Genomic DNA, 21,415 nt, shown 5'->3' with positions numbered 1-21,415 from the left:
CATCTGGTGTTATGGACATTTCTAAGGCCTTTTCATAAACAAACAGTTATTATCATTGTTGTTGTTGTTAATAATAATAATTATATCCCGCCCATCTGGCTGGATTTTCCCAGCAGCTCTGGACGGCTTCCAACAAAAGATTAAAAATACAGTCCAACATCAGTCATTAAAAACTTCCCTAAACAGGGCTGCCTTCAGATGTCTTCTAAAAGTCAGATAGTTGTTTATTTCTTTGACATCTGATGGGAGGGCATTCCACAGGGAGGGCGCCACTACGGAGAAGGCCCTCTGCCTGCTTCCCTGTAACTTCGCCTCTTTCAGCGAGGGAACCACCAGAAGGCCCTCGCCGCTGGACCTCAGTGTCCGGGCAGAACGATGGGGGTGGAGACGCTCCTTCAGGTATACTGCACCGTGGCCGTTTATTAATTAAATTTATGTACTACTCATCATCCAAAGATCTCAAGGTGGTTCACAACACAGTAGTACAGGATAAAAGCACAAAATAGATAGTTAAGCAAAAACAAAATGTACATAAGCATACCCTTGGAATTGTTATTGCTATAGGGGCATATATATGAAAAAGCATTATGTCAGAAATGGAGTCATCTGCATGAATTGTTCAGGAAGTGCTGGCCAGCAGGAGGAAACAGGGATAGGGTAGGTACCTTTTTACGGGCCAGGAACTCAGTAGCTGCAACACAGCTGCATAGTGTGCAGAGACACAGGTGATTGTAGGGATGGTGGCTGGAGTTCAGTAGACCTGGTGGGATTACTAAGAGGGCACGTGAGCATGGCCAATGAGAGGGCATAGGGGTGTGGCAAAGTTCTGGTTCCCACCACCCTCTGCTGTTCCCTTGCAAAGATGCTATGGACACTTAAGCATCACTGTTTTACAAATAGTTAGTCTCTAACTAAACTGAAATAAATATCTTAGTTTGTTTCCCAAGGGGTCCCTGCTGTCACAAATGTTTCTCCACTGGGATAATGGTTGTGTTCTTTTTGACCTGTTCTGGTTCTCTCCCTGCCCTCCTGCTTTGCAAAGAAACAGCGGACACTTAAACATTGCAGTTATATTAGCACCTACCGGTAAGTGTCTCTCTTGGGTCCGAAGGGGTCTCTGTTGCCATAATTTCTAGTGTGGATTCATACCACAATAACTGTACAGTATATTGTACATAAAGGAACCCTACAGGACTGTTAACAAGGTATCCCATATAGATTTTTTATTTATATTTATATATTTTTGAAAAATAAACAATAATTCAACAACAATTCAAATTTAGCAGTCAGTCAGTCAGCCTAGGACTCACCCTCAGCCACCAAAGGAAGCATTTTAAAGCAATATCAGGGAGGCAAACAATATCTTGAACTCATCAGTTTTAAGTAACTAGCAACCGTAAGTGCATATATAAATTCTGCTTCTGTTTGCTACAGAAACATATTTATGGGGTTACCAACTTCTGATAAAAATACACATTTGTAGTCTTTATTCATTTATACGAAGGATTTTTATCCCATTCTTCAGCTGAAAAAGACTCCCAGAGTAGCTTAACGTGATCAGTAACAAGATAGTCCTTGCCCTCAGGCTTACAATCTAAAAGTTACAACACAAAAGGAAAGGGAATTTTATTTGGGGGGGGGGAATGGCCTTTGCAAAATATATTTTGTGAAATTGTTAGGGAAGCAATGTTTAATCAATTCACCAATTAATTAAAATTATTAATTCACTAAAATGGGAGCCCCTATTAATGACAGATTTTTATTTTTTAATAATATTTATTACTTTTAAACATTACAAAAAAGAAAGAAAAAAAGAAAAAAAGACAATACAATACAATATAAAAGAATTACACAACACTAACACAATAAACTAAACAAAACAAAACAAAAACAGTTTAGCACACATCATAGAATTTCAGTATCTTATCTTTCATTCACTTGTTTCAATGACCTCCTCACACCTCCCTTTTTGTATTCCACTTCTATTAATTGTTTCAGCAATTCCTTTCCATCTTCCTCTATTTTCTGTCCTATAATTATCTTAACATAATCTAACCTTATTTTTCCTTTAATACTCTAATAATCTATTTATACCTAATTCCTTATAACATTTCTACTAAAGCTACTATAACTTCATTCCAACATTTTTCTAACATTCATTAATTTCTAATATTCATTAATTTTACAATATTCTAATATTCATTAATTTTACAATATTTCTATAAATAGTCTTTAAACTTTTTTCCAATCTTCTTCCACCGACTCTTCTCCCTGGTCTCGGATTCTGCCAGTCATTTCCGCCAATTCCATATAGTCCATCAACCTGGTGATCTTCTGTCCGATGCTCTTAGCTCTTTTCCAAGTCCCTTCTGCAAATCTTCTTCGTATTTATACAAAAACTTTACTTTGTCTTCTACTGATTTTATTTTTATTTTCCTTCCTTTAAAGCTGAAGAATAGACCTTGGGGAAACTCCCACCTAAAGATGATTTTATTCCTTCTCAGCAGGGCAACCAAATCTCCATAGTTAGATCTAAGATCCAAAAGGTATTTTGGGACGTCTTTAAAAATTTCCACTCTTGGCTATTGTACTTCTAGGTTCTTCTGGTAGTGCCAACAGTCTCTTATTCTGTTCTTCTCTTTTTCCCCTCCTCTTCCAAATCTGAAGGCCCTCACAGTTTTAAACTCTTCTTGACCCAGATCCAAGTCCCAAAAATCAGCAAATTCCTGTGTGAAGAAGTCTATCAAACTTTCCTTCTCCAATTCAGGTACAGCTCTGATCCTCAAATTCGTCTGTTTTTCTTTAAATTCAATCATAGCAAGCGTCGACTTATGGTCATCAAGTTGCCTCTGTAAGGCTGGGACTCTCTCTCTCACCAATTGTGTTACTTTACATTCAGCAGCAACGGCTTTCTCCCTAGCTTCCTCCGCAGTCTGCCGTATCAAAGTAGATTCCTGTATCAATTTCTTGATTGTTTCTGTATTGATATTCACCTTTTGTCCCAGATTATTTATACTTTCTGTATTTAAGTCAATTTTAATAGTTGCAGCGTCCACTTTCGCATTTGTCACATCTATTTTCTTGTTAAGCTGTTCCAGTGAATCACTTATCTTACTTAATGCAACCGCTAAGGCCTCTTCTGTCGACATTCCTCTTGATTTTAAATATACTGTTACAAAAGCAATTGCGGAAGAAGCAGGGGGGCCTGATATTGAGGCTCTCCTAGATTGCTGCCAAGTCCTCCCAGACCTTAATGTTTTTTCAGGAATTGACTAGTCCGTTTTTTCCTTTCCATTTGCCATAACACTTAACCGATTCAAAGTCAGTCCCAGAGTCTCACAGCTTTTTATCTTGCAGCTGGAAATTCCCCAGCCCAGCTCTTGTAACAGTTTCAAAAGCTTCCTCTAGGGGGAAGCAGTTTCTGTTTATATTAGTCAATAATGTCCTCTTTTAAACACAGCTCAAACAATGAAGTTAGTTTCAATTTTCAGTTACTTTTACTCCTTTTTAAAAGCAGATGGAGACAGTAGAAACAATGTATTTCTCTTATTAGCTAGCTGTCAACGAACGTTCTAATCGCTGTCAGTGAGCCTTCCAAAGAACGTCAGTCCTGCTAGCAGCCCGTTTCCTGGGTCTGAGCGGCGGTATTTTAACTCTCTTCGCTCTCTCCCGCAGGCATATTCAATTCACAACTTCCCTCCTCTTCTCCTGCCTCCAAGGGGGGGTTTTATGTTCTTTACCGATGGAAATTTAGTCCTTTACAATAGGCTTTCCAAGGCTTCAGCTTGCAGCCTCAATGCTTCAGTCTATTTACAAAAGGGGAAGGCGGACTTCCTGTATTGAACCTCCCCATTACGATACCAAATTAAACTTTTAGAAATCCAATTCTCCCGCTTCAGCTCTACTCACGGGTAATTACTTTAAAATCAAATTGTCCACAGGAAAAAGTCAGCGCTCTCCGGCAACAGCCATGCGGCTTCGCTCCTTGGAAGAAGCAGATGATTCGAAGCACCGCGCCACTCACCCCACGTCGCTCCGGACCCCCGAAACCGGGTGCCCGCCGAATCCCACACTCACAGCCTTCTCCCGCCTGTGATTTTTTGCGGGTCTCCGCCTTCGCCGTGACGGCCAGACCCAAATTCCCACAGGGCAAATTCCTCCCGGTCAGAGGAATTCCGCCATTACCGGAGGCACCAACCCGGACAGGTTTTTAAATACATGATTTTTAATACCAATTCTTACAGGTACTGCAGGAGGCAAATGCCATTTTAAAAGAGATACTGATTGATTGATTGATTGATTGATTGATTGACTGAAAGAGAACATGACTACATTATGTAACGCAAAGGAACATATAATTATTGCTTCAGAAGCATTGTTATTATCCATACGCAAGCTTATGAAACCAATGATTGATTTAAATCCATATGATTAAAGACATTTTAACCATTTAATCAGGTTACAACCCTATAAACTGAGTCACTGTGCTGTAGTCTAATATTGGTAGATGCAGGCTCAAATCTCTACTCAGCCATGAACCTTACTAGGTAATCTTTGGCCATTCTGCCTATCCTATCTCATATGGTTGTTGTGAGGATAAAAAAGAGAAGGGGTGGAACCATGATTTCTCCCTCAGCTCCTTGAAGGAAAGGTGGGATATAAAATGTAGTAAATAAAACGGGTGATGTCACAATACTTTGTGCGATGTTATAGTCTGATTGCATTCTCAATTTTCTGTCTCCCTTGGACACTCAACCTCCAAGCTGAGCACTTGGAAGATAAAATATTGCTCTCCTCTTCCCATTCAGCACAGAAGTGGCAGATTATCCTTACAACTGTGACGTGTATTGTCCTTGTTTGAAACAAAGGGATAGCACCATGTAGACCTTATTTTTCTTTACACTGGAATGAAAAACAATCTTAGGGAAAGAATGAAGAGATTCCCACAAAAGCAAACCTCATCTAGCCTAAGAAATATGTGGAGTAAATAAAGTTGGTGGAGAGATGAGATTTTGTAAGATTACTAATGCCCTTATTTATCCTTTGGCTCATGCCCGGTTCATGCCTACTGCTAGTAGCAGATGACTCATTCCTATAGCAAGACCCTGCACTGCTGCGGTAAATATCTGAATACAGGTGCTACACAGATGGGGCCAGGAAATAATCAGAAGAAAAGAACATGTTTCACTCCCATAGTTCCTGCATCCAGCTTGTGGGATCTTGCCATGGAGAAGCACCACATATAATCACAGGCTCCAGTCTGATCTCAGTTTCTGTGAATCGATCCCCACTTCTTTTGCCGATGTATATTTTACAAATGCACATTTTAGAGATAATTTAGCATGAATTAGATAACAGCTTTAAGCATCATTTTGCTAAGGCAATGTGAGGGTTTTTTTATTTAAAAACAACAACCAGTTATGCAAATGTCGGTGTGAGTTGACTAATGTATTTGCCAGACTCTCGAGGCTCGCAGCTGTCATTTTAAAGAAAGATGCTCCTTAGGTAAACTTTCCTAGTGGCAGGGGCAACATTAGCACCTGTCATTTGTGGGCATATGTGAGAGCCTACTATTGATGTCTGCCTTGGGACACCCTTTGAAGAATATCTGGTCCCCAAAGGGTTCATGTAACCCACTCAGGGAGTCCATGGCACCATTCACATTAAAAAAAAAGAACTACCATAGATATACCAAAATTTTAAAAAAGTAGGGGGTTCACAGCTTGGCTTTTGAAAAACAGTACTTAGCTCATTGGGAACCCCCACTGTTAAAAGTCCCTAAGGTTTGGGGCGCTGTGGAACATTTAAGAAGTGGCTAGAGCCAGCTGCCCATTGCTGCTTGGTGCACTGGCACTGCAGCCACCAATGCCCAGTGGCAGGAAGAGGCCCAGAGGACACTTTGCCCAAGGCCCTCTCAAACCTGGAAGTGGCCCTGTCTGCTTGCAAGACTGGACAGCAGGTCTTTCTCTCACTGCCCTGGATTAATTTAGTGCAGAAGTAGCCAATGCAGTGCCCCCCCCCAATGATGCTGGACTACAACTCCCACAAATGCTGGCTGTTGGTCATGCTGGCTGAGGCTGATGGAAGTTGGAGTCCAAAACATTTGGAGGGGGCCACATTGGGTATCCCTGATGTAGTTACTGTTAGTATTTCACGCCTCCGATGCTACAGATGAGATTGGTGTAAATCACATGCCTGTCTGGGAAAAGAATGTGAGAACGGTAGACAGTCTTATCTCTTCCGCTGTATATACTATTGTACCGTACTTTTACTTTTACTTGTGTCCGCTTTCCCTCTCGGAGCTGGAGAGAGAGGACGCCATAATTCCTTTGTCTGTACAGTGGTACTTTGGGTTAAGAACTTAATTCGTTCTGGAGATCCGTTCTTAACCTGAAACTGTTCTTAACCTGAGGTACCACTTTAGCTAATGGGGCCTCCTGCTGCCACCGCGCGATTTCTTTTCTCATCCTGAAGCAAAGTTCTTAACCTGAGGTACTATTTCTGGGTTAGCGGAGTCTGTAACCTAAAGCGTCTGTAACCTGAAGCTTCTGTAACCCGAGGTACCACTGTACTTAGTGTGTAAATAAATACGTAGATTAGCTGTATGATGTCTCACGCTTCTTGCTGTGTTATGCTAGAAGATTAGTGTGCATGTATCATTTGATATATGTCGCTGAAGCGCACTGGAGAAGAAGGGAAGTGCCTTTTCCAGAGCTGCGCATACCGGAGGACGCTCAGAGTATGGGGCTGCAGGGGCACCCCCAGGGTGTTTTCCAACAGTTACTTTGACAGTAGTATATATTGAGGAGATAGGGGCAGAGGCCCTACTCTAGGGCAGTTTGTCCAAGTTGGGAGCAGGCGGAAGTGTCAGGCTTGGAAAGCAACGCTGTTCCTCCCCTCTTTATATCCAACTAGGAACTCTGGGCTGAAAAGGTTTTTCTGTGAAGACTGGGACCATTTCAGATTCTGAGCAAGGCTGCACAGTAAAGGCTTATACAAAGTGATGCATTTCCCCCTCCCAAATCTATGTTAATCTGTGCCAGTTAATTATCCTGGAGTGCACTTTCAATCACTAACACCTATTAGTGTCACCACTCCTGTGGATGAAAGATAAATGAGAAGAAATGAATGATATATATTTAATAGATTCAAATGTTTGGTGCAAATTATCTGGCCTAGGGTGAGTTCTGGTGGCCTTCAGTCTGTAACTAAGCTTGGACGATGATGATGATAATGATCATCATCATCATCATCATAATTATTATGATTATTACTCTCATCTGTAACAGGGTTGGTCTGTAACCAGGATATACCAAACCATATTTTGATACTCCACATGTTTGCAAGTCTTAAACCATGAGGATTGGTGTGTTTTTTTCCATACACTGAAGCAGACCCCTCCTCATTAGACACCTTCACAAAGCTTTCATTATTTCCATCTACCTCACCGTGCTTTACCCTTAAAATCCTCTGCAGTACAAACACCATTCTGTTCCCTCATGCTGCCATTTCTAGGCGTCGTTTGTATTTTCTCCCCTGTATTGTGTCAATTAAGTAGCAGCTACTTGGAGAGAATACTTTTAAAGGAGCCACATGATAGTAGCAGAATGGACGAGTTCTCAGATCATCTCTGCCTCAGCAGACGTTCCACTCACAATAGAGGGACAGGTGTGATTATAGTAGGACAGCATCCCATTCAACTTTAGCAGAGAGGGAGATAACTAGGTCTATTCCTCCATTTTTTCTCTCGTAGCTATCCATGCCAAAATCCCATTTTTAGAAAAATTAAAAATAGTTTACAGAGTTGCAATCGTGCATTAATGCATACGCTTTATTACTCATCGAAATTCTAGTACTCCCGGGACATCTATATGTAGATTGCCCTCCTCTGAAGTGCATTTGGTCTTTTCCTTCAAGGAGCGGAGGTGGAATCACTCATTCTGACTCTGTCCACTAAAATTATGACATTGGAATGGATCCACCTTCTGTGAATTATTTCAGGCAGTGATTAATCTAACCTTCTTTCGTATCATTTGAGCTGCATTTCCAGGTGAGTTTAGGAGTGGGGGGTGGAGAGCAAGCAAGTTGGGACACAATGTTGTTGTTTAGTCATTTAATCGTGTCCGACTGTTCGTGACTCCATGGACCACAGCACGCCAGACACTCCTGTCTTCCACTGCCTCTTGCAGTTTGGTCAGACTCATGTGTGTAGCTTCGAGAACACTATCCAACCATCTCGTCCTCTGTCATCCCCTTCTCCTTGTGCCCTCCATCTTTCCCAACATCAGGGTCTTTTTCAGGGAGTCTTCTCTTCTCATGAGGTGGCCACAGTATTGGAGCCTCAGCTTCACGATCTGTCCTTCCAGTGAGCACTCAGGGCTGATTTCCTTAAGAATGGAGAGGTTTGATCTTCTTGCAGTCCATGGGGCTCTCAAGAGTCTCCTCCAGCACCATAATTCAAAAGCATCAATTCTTCGGCGACCAGCCTTCTTTATGGTCCAGCTTTCACTTCCATACATCACTACTGGGAAAACCATACATTTTACTATACGGACCTTTGTTGGCAAGGTGATGTCTCTACTTTTTATGATGCTGTCTAGGTTTGTCATTGCTTTTCTCCCAAGAAGCAGGCATCTTTTAATTTCGTGGCTGCTGTGTCGTGGGACACAATAGAGACATGTAAAATTAAGCATGATGTGGAGAAAATGAATTGGAAAGTTTTCCCCCCCTCTCTCGTAGTACTAGAACTCAGGGCCATCCTAAGAAGCAGAATGTTAAAAGATTTCTTACAAGTGGAAGGAAGGAAAGATAATGTTCACGCTGCTATGGGGTGTCATATAAATGTAGAAAATATCCAAATCACAAACTTGTAACCGCTTGCACTCATATTCTGTTAAGCTTAAAAGCCTCGGATTTGTTGAGGTGAATGAGAGGGGGAAATGGGCAAAACAGCTCTCTCACAAAATATAGAAGAGGTTTTGCATAGCAGCAGAAACCATTGCCTCACATAGGGACAGAATTTCTTCAAGGATAACTATTATTTTCTTTATTTTGATCCCTTAACATTTTTAAAACAAAATCAAAATCTAATATACATTTGGGGGGGGAGGGGGAAATTGCTCAGGGACAGGAAGAAAACTGTGTGACATCCTGACACCAGGCAATGTTGTACAACCCTCAGTGCTGCAGTGTTTTATTGAGATTGCAGTGTTCTTGTGTCTAAAGTTATTTATACTGAGTGAGCTCCTAAATTATGAGCAATGACTAAGCAATGCCAGCCGTTTGGGGTGTTGTTGTTTTTTAGCTCAGTTACAAGTTCCTCATGGATGTTATTTTATCATTCATTGAATCTGCGCTTTCCAGTCTTCTTTTTTTAAAAAAAGACTTTTTTTGTTGACAACAATTATATGGAATTTAAAAAATAATAATCTTGATCAGCCCAAGCTGCTCCGTGGCACCATTTTCAAACCCCACATTCACATTTAACAATTCTGTGTTGATTAAGTGTACACTAATGCCGCCCCAATTAAGCATCTTCCACTGTCATTAAACTAAAAAGTTTCCTGGGGAATTCTTTTAATATACTGTGTCCAAATGAATTAGCATGTAATGTAGTAATTCACTTTTATAGCACCTTTCATGTTTAATATCAGACAAAGAAAAGGGGCATTGAAATGAATTCCTTGGAAAATGAATTATTGAGACTGAAATAATGAGTGAAAATTGAATGCAGCTTTGCAGCTGTTCGCAATGGGGAGGACTTGGGGGGGAGAGAAGTAGCTCCCCAGGTCTGAAATCTACTGGGTTTTCCTAATCATAATGAGTCAGCAGGTGTTGGCAAATGCTAGCAATAGGAGTTTTACTATTTTGCCATAATAGGCTGTGTCATACAGCTGCAAACACTTTCAAAGAGAAGGGCAGCAATTACTGGTACACCTATTATTGCTAAATAACTATTTTTCACCCAGACAGTTTGGGAATTCAAGCTCTGTGTCCAGTCTTGTTCCAGCTGCTCAAAATATGGAAATAGGTTGAGAACAGAGCAAATAGGGTTAGGGCGGTGTTTTTCCTTCTCCACCCAGACCTCCCTTATACCTTAGGGATAAGGGAGAAATTCAGTTGTGTTTGCATTTTGATGGGAAACCACCCAATTTGCACTTCTAGATCCAATACACAAATGAAAACCCAGTTTTCCTCCAGAATTCACACATCTCATAATTTTATGCATTGGGGAAAATGTGTATTAGAACATACATTTGGAAAAATAATATGCAAAAATTAAGGGAAATTGTTTTCAACAGTGGTACCTCGGGTTAAGTACTTGATTCATTCCGGAGGTCTGTTCTTAACCTAAAACTGTTCTTAACCTGAAGCACCACTTTAGCTAATGGGGCCTCCTGCTGCCGCCGTGCCGCCGGAGCACAATTTCTGTTCTCATCCTGAAGCAAAGTTCTTAACCCGAGGTAATATTTCTGGGTTAGCGGAGTCTGTAACCTCAAGTATATGTAACCCGAGGTACCACTGTATTATGGTGACCTCTGCCCCTTCACTGGTTTTTGTTCCCAAACATCCTTTTTTTAAAAAGAAGAAAAGGAAGTGGTAGATAGACCTGCCTCTGGACTCCAAGCTATGACTTCCATCCACAAATTGCTCCTCCACAGAGTTCCCGGCAAAGAGCAGGGGACAGGTTTACTTCATAGCCAGTGGAAGCGGATAGGACTTATACCAAGTCATTAACATTTTTAACTCTTTAATATAACAAAATTTATCTCAATTTTTTTTAAAAGGTCTTTCACCAAACCACATCTCTTATTTGCTTAAATTTGCAGTTCTAAGCTATGGGAGTGTCACAGTTTGGCTGGATGGGCTTTTAACAAAATTGTGAAACATAGCAAATGCCAAAAACCAACAGCAAGTGTTTTAAATTTTAGGCTCCCTTTGAGCTTGAAGCCCAGGGCCAAATGGCCCTTGAACCAATGGCTTCAAGTTACAAGAAAGGAGATTCCGACTAAACTTCAGGAAAAACTTTCTGAAGTAAGAGCTGTTTGACAGTGGAAAGGTCTCCCTTAGGAAGTTGTGGACTCTCCTTCCTTGGAGGTTTCTAAACAGAGGTTGGGTGGTAATCTGTCGTGGATGCTTTCTCTGATATTCCTGCATTGTGGGGGGGGGGGGTTTGAACTTTATGGGCCTTGGGGTCCCTTCCAATTCTACAATTCTGTGATTCTATGACCCCTCTCTGGCAGGCTCTGGCTACTACCCTCTCAAGCCCCATTTCCTCTAAAGGCTACTAGGTGGGATGTCTGTACAGTGGTACCTCAGGTTACATACGCTTCAGGTTAAAGAATCCGCTAACCCAGAAATAGTGCTTCAGGTTAAGAACTTTGCTTCAGGATGAGAACAGAAATTGTGCTCCAGCAGCGGGAGGCCCCATTAGCTAAAGTCGTGCTTCAGATTAAGAACAGTTTCAGGTTAAGTATGGACCTCCGGAATGAATTAAGTACTTAACCTGAGGTACCACTGTAGTTTGTAGATTGGCAGTGGAAAGGAGATGTTCTATGATGGCATGGCAATGCTGCCTTTACAAACTCCTCTACCACACAGACTCTAAGATCAACACACAAGGATCAGACTTCTGCCAGCTATTCACTCTGTATCCCCATCTATACAGTATTGCATTCTGTGAATTAGTATGCACATTTTTTTATACATGCATTTATATTTGTCTCTCTCTCTCTGTGTGTGTATATATATAAAATTTCCATCCCACCCTTCTGTTGCTTCTTCACCACTCAGGGCAACTAACAAATAAAATCAGCAGTAAAATACAATAATGTTCTCAAAATACAATATAAAAAAACAGAGGCTATGTAATCAAAGCAGAAACAGGTGCAGCAAATAGAACAAAGGCTTCAGATGAAATTCTGGCTTTGCTATCAATTCGAGGGAACTTTTACTAAAAGCAATACAATAGTATATTTTTTTATATATATATAATAATTTTTATTCGTTTTTCAAACAGATAACAAAAGTAACACATAACAACACAATTTCCAACTCATCGTTTCATACCCTTCTTTCTTTTGACTTCCCCATACCTCCCCATCCCTGCATCCTTGTTTAATGGTTCTTTAGCAACCCTTAGGTCCATTATCTTAATTCCCTTTTCATAAAAGTTCCTTTATTTTTTTTTGGTTACTGCTGCAATTTCTTTACCTCTTACCCCCTGACATCTTAACATTCATCAATTTTACAATTGTTCTTAAGATATATTTTAAATTTCTTCCAGTCCTCTTCCACTGTCTCTTTCCCCTGGTCGCGGATTCTGCCCGTCATCTCAGCCAGTCCCATAAAGTCAATCACCTTTGTTTGCCATTCTTCCAGAGTAGGTAGTTCTTGCGCAATACAATAGTATAGCACACATCTAAAATGGCTCAAAATACAGCAGCAGTTAAGCAGTTTACAGTGCATGCCTATACAGGCCTACACAAAAACGTCCCACTATGTTCTGTTGGACTTATTGTTACTTAGTATTTCAGTTTGTTAAACACCCTTCATTAGTAAGGATCCAAGGGTGGTATACAAAAGTATAGGTTGTTGGAATCTGTGTCTTGAGACAACAGAGTGCACTTCTGAGGTTGAAGTCAAACCACTTCGTTAGCAACACTGAAGTGACCTCCTAGGGCGCAAGCCTGGGCAGTGTGTATGGCGGTCTTGGGCTGCCCAGATGACAAGACCCCCCTCTCGGCCTCACTGATGTGGTCCAAGGGAAAGCACAGCAATATGTTTGGCACCAGCTTGGCTGCATGAGTTGCCAGAAGCAGACTCTGCTCCAGATTTGGGTAGGGCAGGTCCAACTGGTCGATCGTGATCTACTGGTTGATCTCGGGATTTCCCTGGTCAATCCTGGTCAGTCGTGGGATCCTGATTCCCCCTGCCCCCGGAAAATAGCTCAACCTCTTTGGCTTCTCCTCCCCCCAAAAAGCTCAACAAGTTTTTTCGCAGTCTCTTGAAAGTTGGACGTGCCTGGTATAGGGTTTACACCTGAGTCTTTTCTTCTCCTGAAGATATCCCGCAAGGCAGTGGAAGTATAGCATCAGATTTTTCCTTCTCCTAGATGGGCTACCTTCCCAGGTTGATTGAGTCCCATCTGCCCCTCATTTCTCTCATTTCTTGAGCATTGGACCCACTATCGGTCTCATTCGCTCAATCCACCAGAGCCTATCTTCACATGCAAGGGGAAGTCTGTAATTCACTGAGGGTTTGACACCCATTGGCTATCTTCACCTGCTTTAGCTGGCCAGTCAAAGCTATTCTCAGGATGTGGCTGCTGTCACATGCTGACAGCTTCTAGGAGCCACTGGTGTATAGTATATATAGGTAAAATGAGAGTTTCAATAAAACCATTAAAAGCTTTATTAATACTTCAAACGCCATCTTAATACTTGGAAATAGGTAACATAATGTTGAACAGTTCTTACTCCCCAGTAATTGTTGTTAGGATTGCAGCTGAAGATGGCAATTATGTGCGCACATAGAAAATGTCAAATTAAGCTTAGTGGAACATAATCGTGAATAAATGTTCATAAGATTGTGTTGTAAATGTATTATCATGCAGTAGAATTCATTTAAACTTACAATTTATTTCAATAAACACATTTAGGCAAACACAGCTTTAAATGAGATCAAAGAGTGTCAAAGATCTTTAAATAAATACTTTAAAAATGCCATACTTCCATAAAGTTAATTTTCACAATAGACCATTTACCAAAGTCCATTTTTGCATTAGCAGAACTTCCTTAACATTTGAAACCGGCTGCTGTTAAGAATCTTTGCACAGACTAGCTGCAGGAATGACAGACACCTTATACAAAGCAGCTGAAAGCTTTCTCAATGCAGTCTAACTATCAAAGCAATTTCGCAACAACAAGGCAGGTTCAAGATCAATATGATGGCTCATGACCTTAGTACATATATTGTCAACTTCCAAAACAATGAATTACATCATGTTCCCAGTATAAGAAATAGTATGTTCCAACTTGCCTGTGATCCCTCCAACTTCTGGGGTTAGAGATTTGTTATACCCTATCTAGCACAGTACACAGGACTGGCCTCAGACATTTTGCTGCTTGAGGCAAACGACAAGGTAGCTTTCTCATCATCCCCAACCCCCATCAGGCTTCCTTACACATGCAAAAACTGACAGCTGAATCTTAGTTCAAAGATGGTGATTGAGCAGCATCCTCAATTCCAACTGAGGGCAACAGGCTAGTTTATGAGACACAGAGCAGGCTGCATGGCACACACAGCTCCCCAGGACTTCCTATACCCCATCATCTGCCTGAGGCAGCTGCATCATCTGCCTAATGGTAGGCCTAGCCCTAGTAATGCAACAACGCCTGCAATTAAAAGGCAGAATATCATCTCGTTATTCCTTCTCCAAATGCCTGTTCCGATAATTTCCCCAATCTTTAGCTAGCCAAAAAAAGAAGGAAGTACATCTGCCGGCAACGAGTATTTAGGGATGTACAGAACACCCTTCAAATGTGGATCAGTACACTTATTACAGTGCTGTACATCCTACATTACAGAAAACAGTCCTTTGTTTGAAGGCTGTCAGAGGACCATCTTCTATTTGAAGTCCCATTTAATGATTAAAGAAAACCTAAGAAGGAAGCACAGGGACCTTGAAGTTGCCTGTCAGCATTTGGCCTTGGATAGCAGAAGGCATACAGGTCACCTAGTCACAGCCTTCTCCACTATAGTGAAAAGTATTTTACTTCTAATTATAGTAATTATTTCTAAATTTGCATGTAGATTAGCATATGCAAATTTGTGTGTGAAGTGCAAGTATCAGAATGCATCCTCAACCAATCAATATGCACCTTGCTCTTTCTGAGGATGTAAAGTTATGTAAAGCAGTCACTTGCAACAAATTTAGGGTCGCAGACCCAGCAGAGTCATTGGAGACCAATCAGAAGCAAGATATTTGTACCCAGGGAGTAGTATGTTTCTAATCCAAATATTAGAATTGGCCGTCTCTAATGAATTTATTTTAAAAATTCCTTACATCACTGTCTAACACATAGCTCCCAGTAATGTGTTCTATTTAACAGCGATGGAAAAGTGTTTGCATATATAAATATATATATATATATATATACAGTGGTATCTCAGGTTAAGTACTTAATTCGTTCCGGAGTTCCGTACTTAACCTGAAATTGTTCTTAACCTGAAGCACCACTTTAGCTAATGGGGCCACCGGAGCACGATTTCTGTTCTCATCCTGAAGCAAAGTTCTTAACCTGAAGCACCATTTCTGGGTTAGCGGAGTCTGTAACCTGAAGCGCATGTGTCAGGGGTTCAGGAGCAGAGACACAGGGGAGAGAGGAAACGGAGAGCGAAGGGGAAGAATCTGAGGGCAGCGTAGGGGAGTATGAGAGTGGCCCGAGAGATTCCATGAGCTTCTCCAGCGATTCAGAAGATTCCCAGAAGGGGGCGCCGATGGCCAGGGCAAGGGGGGTCCCAGGGGGGACACACCAGAAGCAAGGGGCTAGCGGGGACTCCCAAAGCAGCAGCGGGAGATCAGGACCAGTTCCCCCACCAGAGCGGAGTGGGGGGGAAGAGTCCCATGAATCAGGGCCAGCATCTCCTCCAGCAGGGAGAGAAGATGAGTCAGGGCTGGCCACACCTCCATCGCAGAGTGAGGGAACGGAGGGGAAGTCAGGTCCAGCTAGCCCCCCCGAGGGGGGAAGCAGTGACAGGAGCAGTGAAACGGTCAGAAGGAAGGTTGCCGGCTGGGCGCGCGCGCCAAGTTCGAATGTACAGGCGCGCGGGACAGCAGAAAACCCGGATTGGGAACCAGGTCCTAAAGCCCGCCAGAGGCAGGGAGAAGACTCAGGGGACTCAGCGTCAGAAGAGTCTAGAAAGGGCAAGACCCCAGCGGACAGGCGGACCCAGAGGAGGAAAGAGCAAAGGAAGAGGTGGAGCAAGGCTAGAGTCTTAAACTGGTGTCTGGGGGGAGGAGATTCAGACGGAGCTTCAGCGGTCTAGAGTTGAGACGTAGAGCTGCGCACTGCGGCTTTGAAATCGAAACTGAACTTCAATAAAGACTTTTGTATATAACAACGAACTGGCGTTGGTCCTTTGTGAGCTGGGACCTTGGGCAGCCCTGACAGCATGTAACCTGAAGTACCACTGTATACACACACACACACACACATGCATATACACATATAGTGATCAGTATCCTTGTTGTTATACATTTGATATATTACGTCCCCTTATAGTAGACAAACAACTTGCAAATTTAAACATGTTATCTTATCAGGGTTTGAATGAGAATATTATCAGTATTATTATTATTTGAATTTATATACTGCCCTATACCTGGAGATCTCAGGGCAGTTCACAGAATAAAATCAAAATATAAAACCACAAAATATATAATCAAAATAAAAAAAACAACTCAATATCACCCTCCCCCCCCCCAGAAAAAAACACATTTTAAAAGGGCATAGGATGTCAATCAAATCAACCAAAGGCCTGGTTAAACAAACGTTTATAAAGGTGTATAATGAAGGCGCCAGGTGAACTTCCTTGGGAAGAGCATTCCACAGATTGGGAGCCACTGCAGAAAAGGCCCGTCCTCGTGTTGCTACCCTCAGGACTTCTCGAGGAGGAGGCACACAAAGAAGGGCCTCAGCAGATGTTCTCAGGGCCCAGGTAGGTTCATATCTGAGTGTGTGAACGAAAGAGGGCAACCAAATGAGGCATGCAGTGTTTCTTTATGCCAGCCCCTGATTGAGTTATGGGAAATGGTTTTGGGGGATGAGAATAATACTTCAATGCATGTTTTCCATTTTCAGCAGCTCCTTATGAATACTGCAGTTATTAAAACCTGCTGGCTTGGTTAGATAAGAGGAGACAGACTGTTGATGAAGCTGCTGTTGCTGCTGTTCTGCTTGCTGTAATGCAGAGATTATCAGCTGATAAATAATGTGTGTTGATTTCTCTCTCCCTTGTAGTTGCACTCTGCTGTGACCAGGATCCAAGTACAAAGACCTGGTTTCAATTATACATTTGCCCATATCTGCATCCTAAATAACGACAAGTCTTGCATCGTGGATGACATTGTGCACGTCCTGAAAGAACTGAAGGCTGCGCGCTCGTCTAATCAAACTAATTTTGCTATCACGTATCCGATCACGCACTTAAAGGATGGCAGGGAAGTGTACAATGGGCACCAACTTGGGGGCATCACTGTGCACAGCAAGGACCGGGTGAAGTCTGCCGAAGCTGTGCAGCTCACCTACTATTTGCAGGCAATCAACTCCCTGAACGACATGGTGGCGGAGAAATGGGAATCCAACTTTTGTGACACAGTCAAACTGTTCCAGAAATCCAACCAGAACGTCACGATGTATCCCCTAACTTCATCATCGCTTCAAGAAGACTTCCAAGAGACAAGTAGGGTGTCGGAACGCTACCTGATGACAAGCCTGGTCCTCGTCGTAACCTTGGCTATGCTCTGCTGTTCCATGCAAGACTGTGTCCGCAGCAAGCCCTGGCTTGGCCTCCTTGGGTTGTTAACTGTGAGTTTGGCCACTCTCACTGCAGCTGGAATCATTAACCTGACTGGTGGGAAATACAATTCTACCTTCCTGGGGATTCCCTTCATTGTGTTAGGTAACTCTCTCATATCCTATTATTGCTGTGGGTATACCTGAATGTATTAGTTTGTCTGAAGTATTGCTCAGTTTGAAGCAAAGGAGAGAGGGCAATGTGAAGGCCTAGTCCAGCTGGCTGAGGCTGATGGGAGTTGTAGTTCAAAGCAGCACCAGGTTGGGGAAGGCTGGCCTAAGCCATTTGGATGGACCACAGTTTATCTAATCCTTAGTAATAATAATTCAGATTTGTGGCAGTTGACTTATGCTTGATTTGAAGCCAATTAACTCCTAAGTGTGGCTTTTACTCAGCCATTTCTACTTAATATCATACTGCATTCTGAACATCAGTCCATATGATACACTTGTAATACTTAAAATCTTTTTCTTTTATACTTTACATGGAATGGAGCCTAAGCTGTTCCGTAACACAGTTTTTGTCTGCTGCTGTGGAAAACACATGCATCATCACAGGGGGTTATGCAAGATAAAGAAAAATCAAATGCATACTTCTCTGTAGAAAATCTGGTTGGCTTTGGTACTTAGCTTTATAATAAAAACTTGCACAGCTCCTCTTACTGAAATTAAAAAATCAGTTGCCTTGGTGAATAAGAGCAGCAATGTGGACCCCCCCACACACACACCTGCATATACATTATACTATTATTATAATTTTTACTAAGTATACATTGATTATTACCACTAGCTTTTATTTTTATCAGGATGTGCCTAGGGAACAATAATAATCATGGTTTGATTTTCAGTTTGAGATCATGGATTTATCTTGCGCATCACATAACTGAAGGATGCTCTGCTGAACTAGAGGTGTTTGCTTTCAAGCAAAGAAATGATGAAACTGCTTACATTCCTTATGCTTCAGGCTTTGCAAACTAATTCAGCTCTGATCCTGGAACTGATGGTTTTATGCCTCCTTGGAGACTTTGCTGCCGTGGCGGGAATTGCCATTCTTTTCTGATTTGGACAATGGAGAGCACTTTGACATACTGGGAATCTGTTAGGCATGGTTCAGAGGTATATTCCTCTTGTGTCAGATACGTTCTGCAAGCACATCTGGTGGATGAATGGCATTAGCCAGTGGTAGCCAATGTCATGCCCTCCAGAGGTAGTTGGACTCTAGTTTCCAGCATCCCCAGCCAGCATAGCCAATGGCCAGTGATTGTTTCCTGACTCGATAGGAGTAAAAGAGCTACGGAGGAGGGCGTGGGGACTTCCACTCCATTGCTTTTCACTGCCACTGATCAAGAGGGACCAGTATGTAGTAGGCATACATTTGGCGCCCCCCAGAATTTGGTGCCCGGGTGCACTGCACCCCTTGCACCCCCGGGTAAAGACACCCTGTTGACAACATTACTTACTCATGGAATGCTCAACACACTGATTTGATAGAGGCTTCCCAGATGAAATTTAATTTATAATGTTTCTTTGTGTTTTAGCACAAGTGATCTCATATTGCTTCATCACATCTTGTAGTTGTGTTATACACCTTTCAGGTGTGTTTCCTGGTTTGTTTGTTTTAATATATTCAGACTGAATATTAAGCGTGCACATACTATGCTTGATCCCCTCTTACATTTTTAACTGAAAAGGTATTACAGCTCCATCCTTCATATGTGGACACAAGATGCTCAGTGAACAATAAGAAAGTCCAAATTGGAGGCAACAATTGCTTTATTCCATTTTCAGATTGCATTCAAAATGAAAGATAAATATCATACAGTCTAAAGGCAGCAATCATAGTTGGAAGACTAATCGTGATTTCCTTCACTTCCATAAATTGGACTGTATGTGGTGTGACAATACCTTGATCAAAACAAAGTGGACTGTGCAAAACATATATCCTACCCTGCTCCCAATAACCTACATTAGGGAAAATAGAAATATTCACTGCAAGAATGAAATCAACTCCATCCATAGAATATGCAGCATAGAGTAATTTTTGTAATGGCATCTGGATTGAGAGATCAAGACACCAGTCGCCTGAGGACAAATTTTCATATTCTTAACTGACAGGCAGTGAATATACTGGGATCCTCACTTTTTTTAATGGGTTGAAATGAGCTATGGCAAGTCTTGCCATTTTCAGCTTTTCATTGTTCGACAGCAGATACAACCACATTTGTGTTCCCTCCAGGAATGCATTTCAAGCAAGCAATTTAACTCTAAATAATTGTCAGAGCAAAATTGCCCAGTTCATTTGAATCCTTCCACCGCTTTGCATGGCTTAATAAAAACTGACAAAAGCTAGACAGCAGAGTGAAGGACCAATGCAGAGCAGGGTCTAAAGAATCTTTAATGAGAATTAGTTCAGCCAGGGAGACGGCTTTATCTTGGGCAAAATAGAACGTTCAGTACTAGTATCAAGAAATTACATATTTACTAGTACAAAAAAGGGTGTTTTATTTTAAATCAATACGAAAAACACAACCCTCCTCACCCTTCATACCCTTATGTCAAACAGCCCTGTGTGGTTTTTTTCTTAGTTTTCTACTTGCCTTTCTACACTTTCAGTTCTCTAGCTCTGGTTTCCTAATTCCTGCCTTCTAATTCACTCTAGTCATACACACACACACACACACACACACACACACACATATACTTTTATTTGCATATAACATACAACAGTAAACCAACAATGCAAACACTCATCTCAAGTCTGAAACATTAAATGAGTGGCATGGGTTGTACAGTCCAGTCAGGAAGACCACCTGCAATCAGAGGGTTAAAAAAGAAGTAGGACAACAGCAGTGATGGGGGGCAGGAGGGAAGAGAAAAGCAATCAGGGCAGCTGGGGGAGAAGGGAATGTGGGGTGGCCAAGGCAGTGGGGAGCAAAGGAGGAACTAATTGGACTTGCAGGCAGCATCCCATTATTAGCCTGTTTTATAAACCAGGGTTTTCCAGCTTCCAAGAGACTGCTATCTACAACCACTTTGGGAAGTCATAGTTGTTGAGCATTTTGGGGGGAAAGCCAAAGTTGGGGAGCTTTTTTTCGGGGGGAGGATCCAGCAATCGACCAGGCTCCACCAGGGGCATCGACCAGTAGACCTGTGACCTGTTGGGACAGCCCTGTTATAAACCAATATAACTCAGTGGTAGCCATTTCCCTCCATTCGCTGTTTCTGTGAAGCGGAGAAGTGACACAGGCAATTATTACATAAAGGTAAAGGCAAAGGTACACCTGACAGTTAAGTCCAGTCACGGATGACTCTGGGGTTGCAGCGCTCATCTCGCTTTACTGGCCGAGGGAGCAGGCTTTTGTTCACAGACAGCTTCCGGGTCATGTGGTCAGCATGAATAAGTCACTTCTGGCGAACCAGAGCAGCGCACAGAAACGCCATTTACCTTCCTGCCAGAGCGGTACCTATTTATCTACTTGCACTTTGACGTGCTTTCGAACTGCTAGGTTGGCAGGAGCAGGGACCGAGCAACGGGAGCTCACCCCGTCGTGAGGATTCGAACCGCCGAAATTCTGATCGGCAAGCCCTAGGCTCTGTGGTTTAGACCACAGCGCCACCCACGTCCCAGGCAATTATTACATGGTGCTATTTGAAATCCTAGGAAGTAGATATAATAAGACCATGGTGGGGAGGTGGGTATTCTAGGTGCTTTATCACTTCTGAAATGGATACAGGGTACCTGGGTGTTTTTTCATAGACATATATAAGTTCTTTACCCCTTCTCTCCTTTCATTGGCATGCAACCTGAAGTGCCAAGTGTACTCAAAGAGTCTGAG

General features: G+C 42.2%; 1 protein-coding gene across 1 annotated transcript in view; it reads left to right on the top strand.

The window, feature by feature from the left end:
• Window positions 1–21,415, top strand: part of PTCHD1 (patched domain containing 1) — a 53,097-nt gene that overhangs the window by 12,810 nt on the left and 18,872 nt on the right. Inside the window, exon 2 of the mRNA XM_079972210.1 lies at window positions 17,025–17,685. Coding sequence (XP_079828336.1) covers window positions 17,025–17,685 — 661 coding nt within the window. The remainder of the gene's footprint in view (window positions 1–17,024; window positions 17,686–21,415) is intronic.

This window comes from Podarcis cretensis (genome assembly GCF_951804945.1).
Source record: "Podarcis cretensis genome assembly, chromosome: 4".
Lineage (NCBI taxonomy): Eukaryota > Metazoa > Chordata > Lepidosauria > Squamata > Lacertidae > Podarcis > Podarcis cretensis.
The sequence above is the reverse complement of the archived record's forward strand: the minus strand, read 5'-3'. Positions and strand labels throughout refer to the sequence as shown.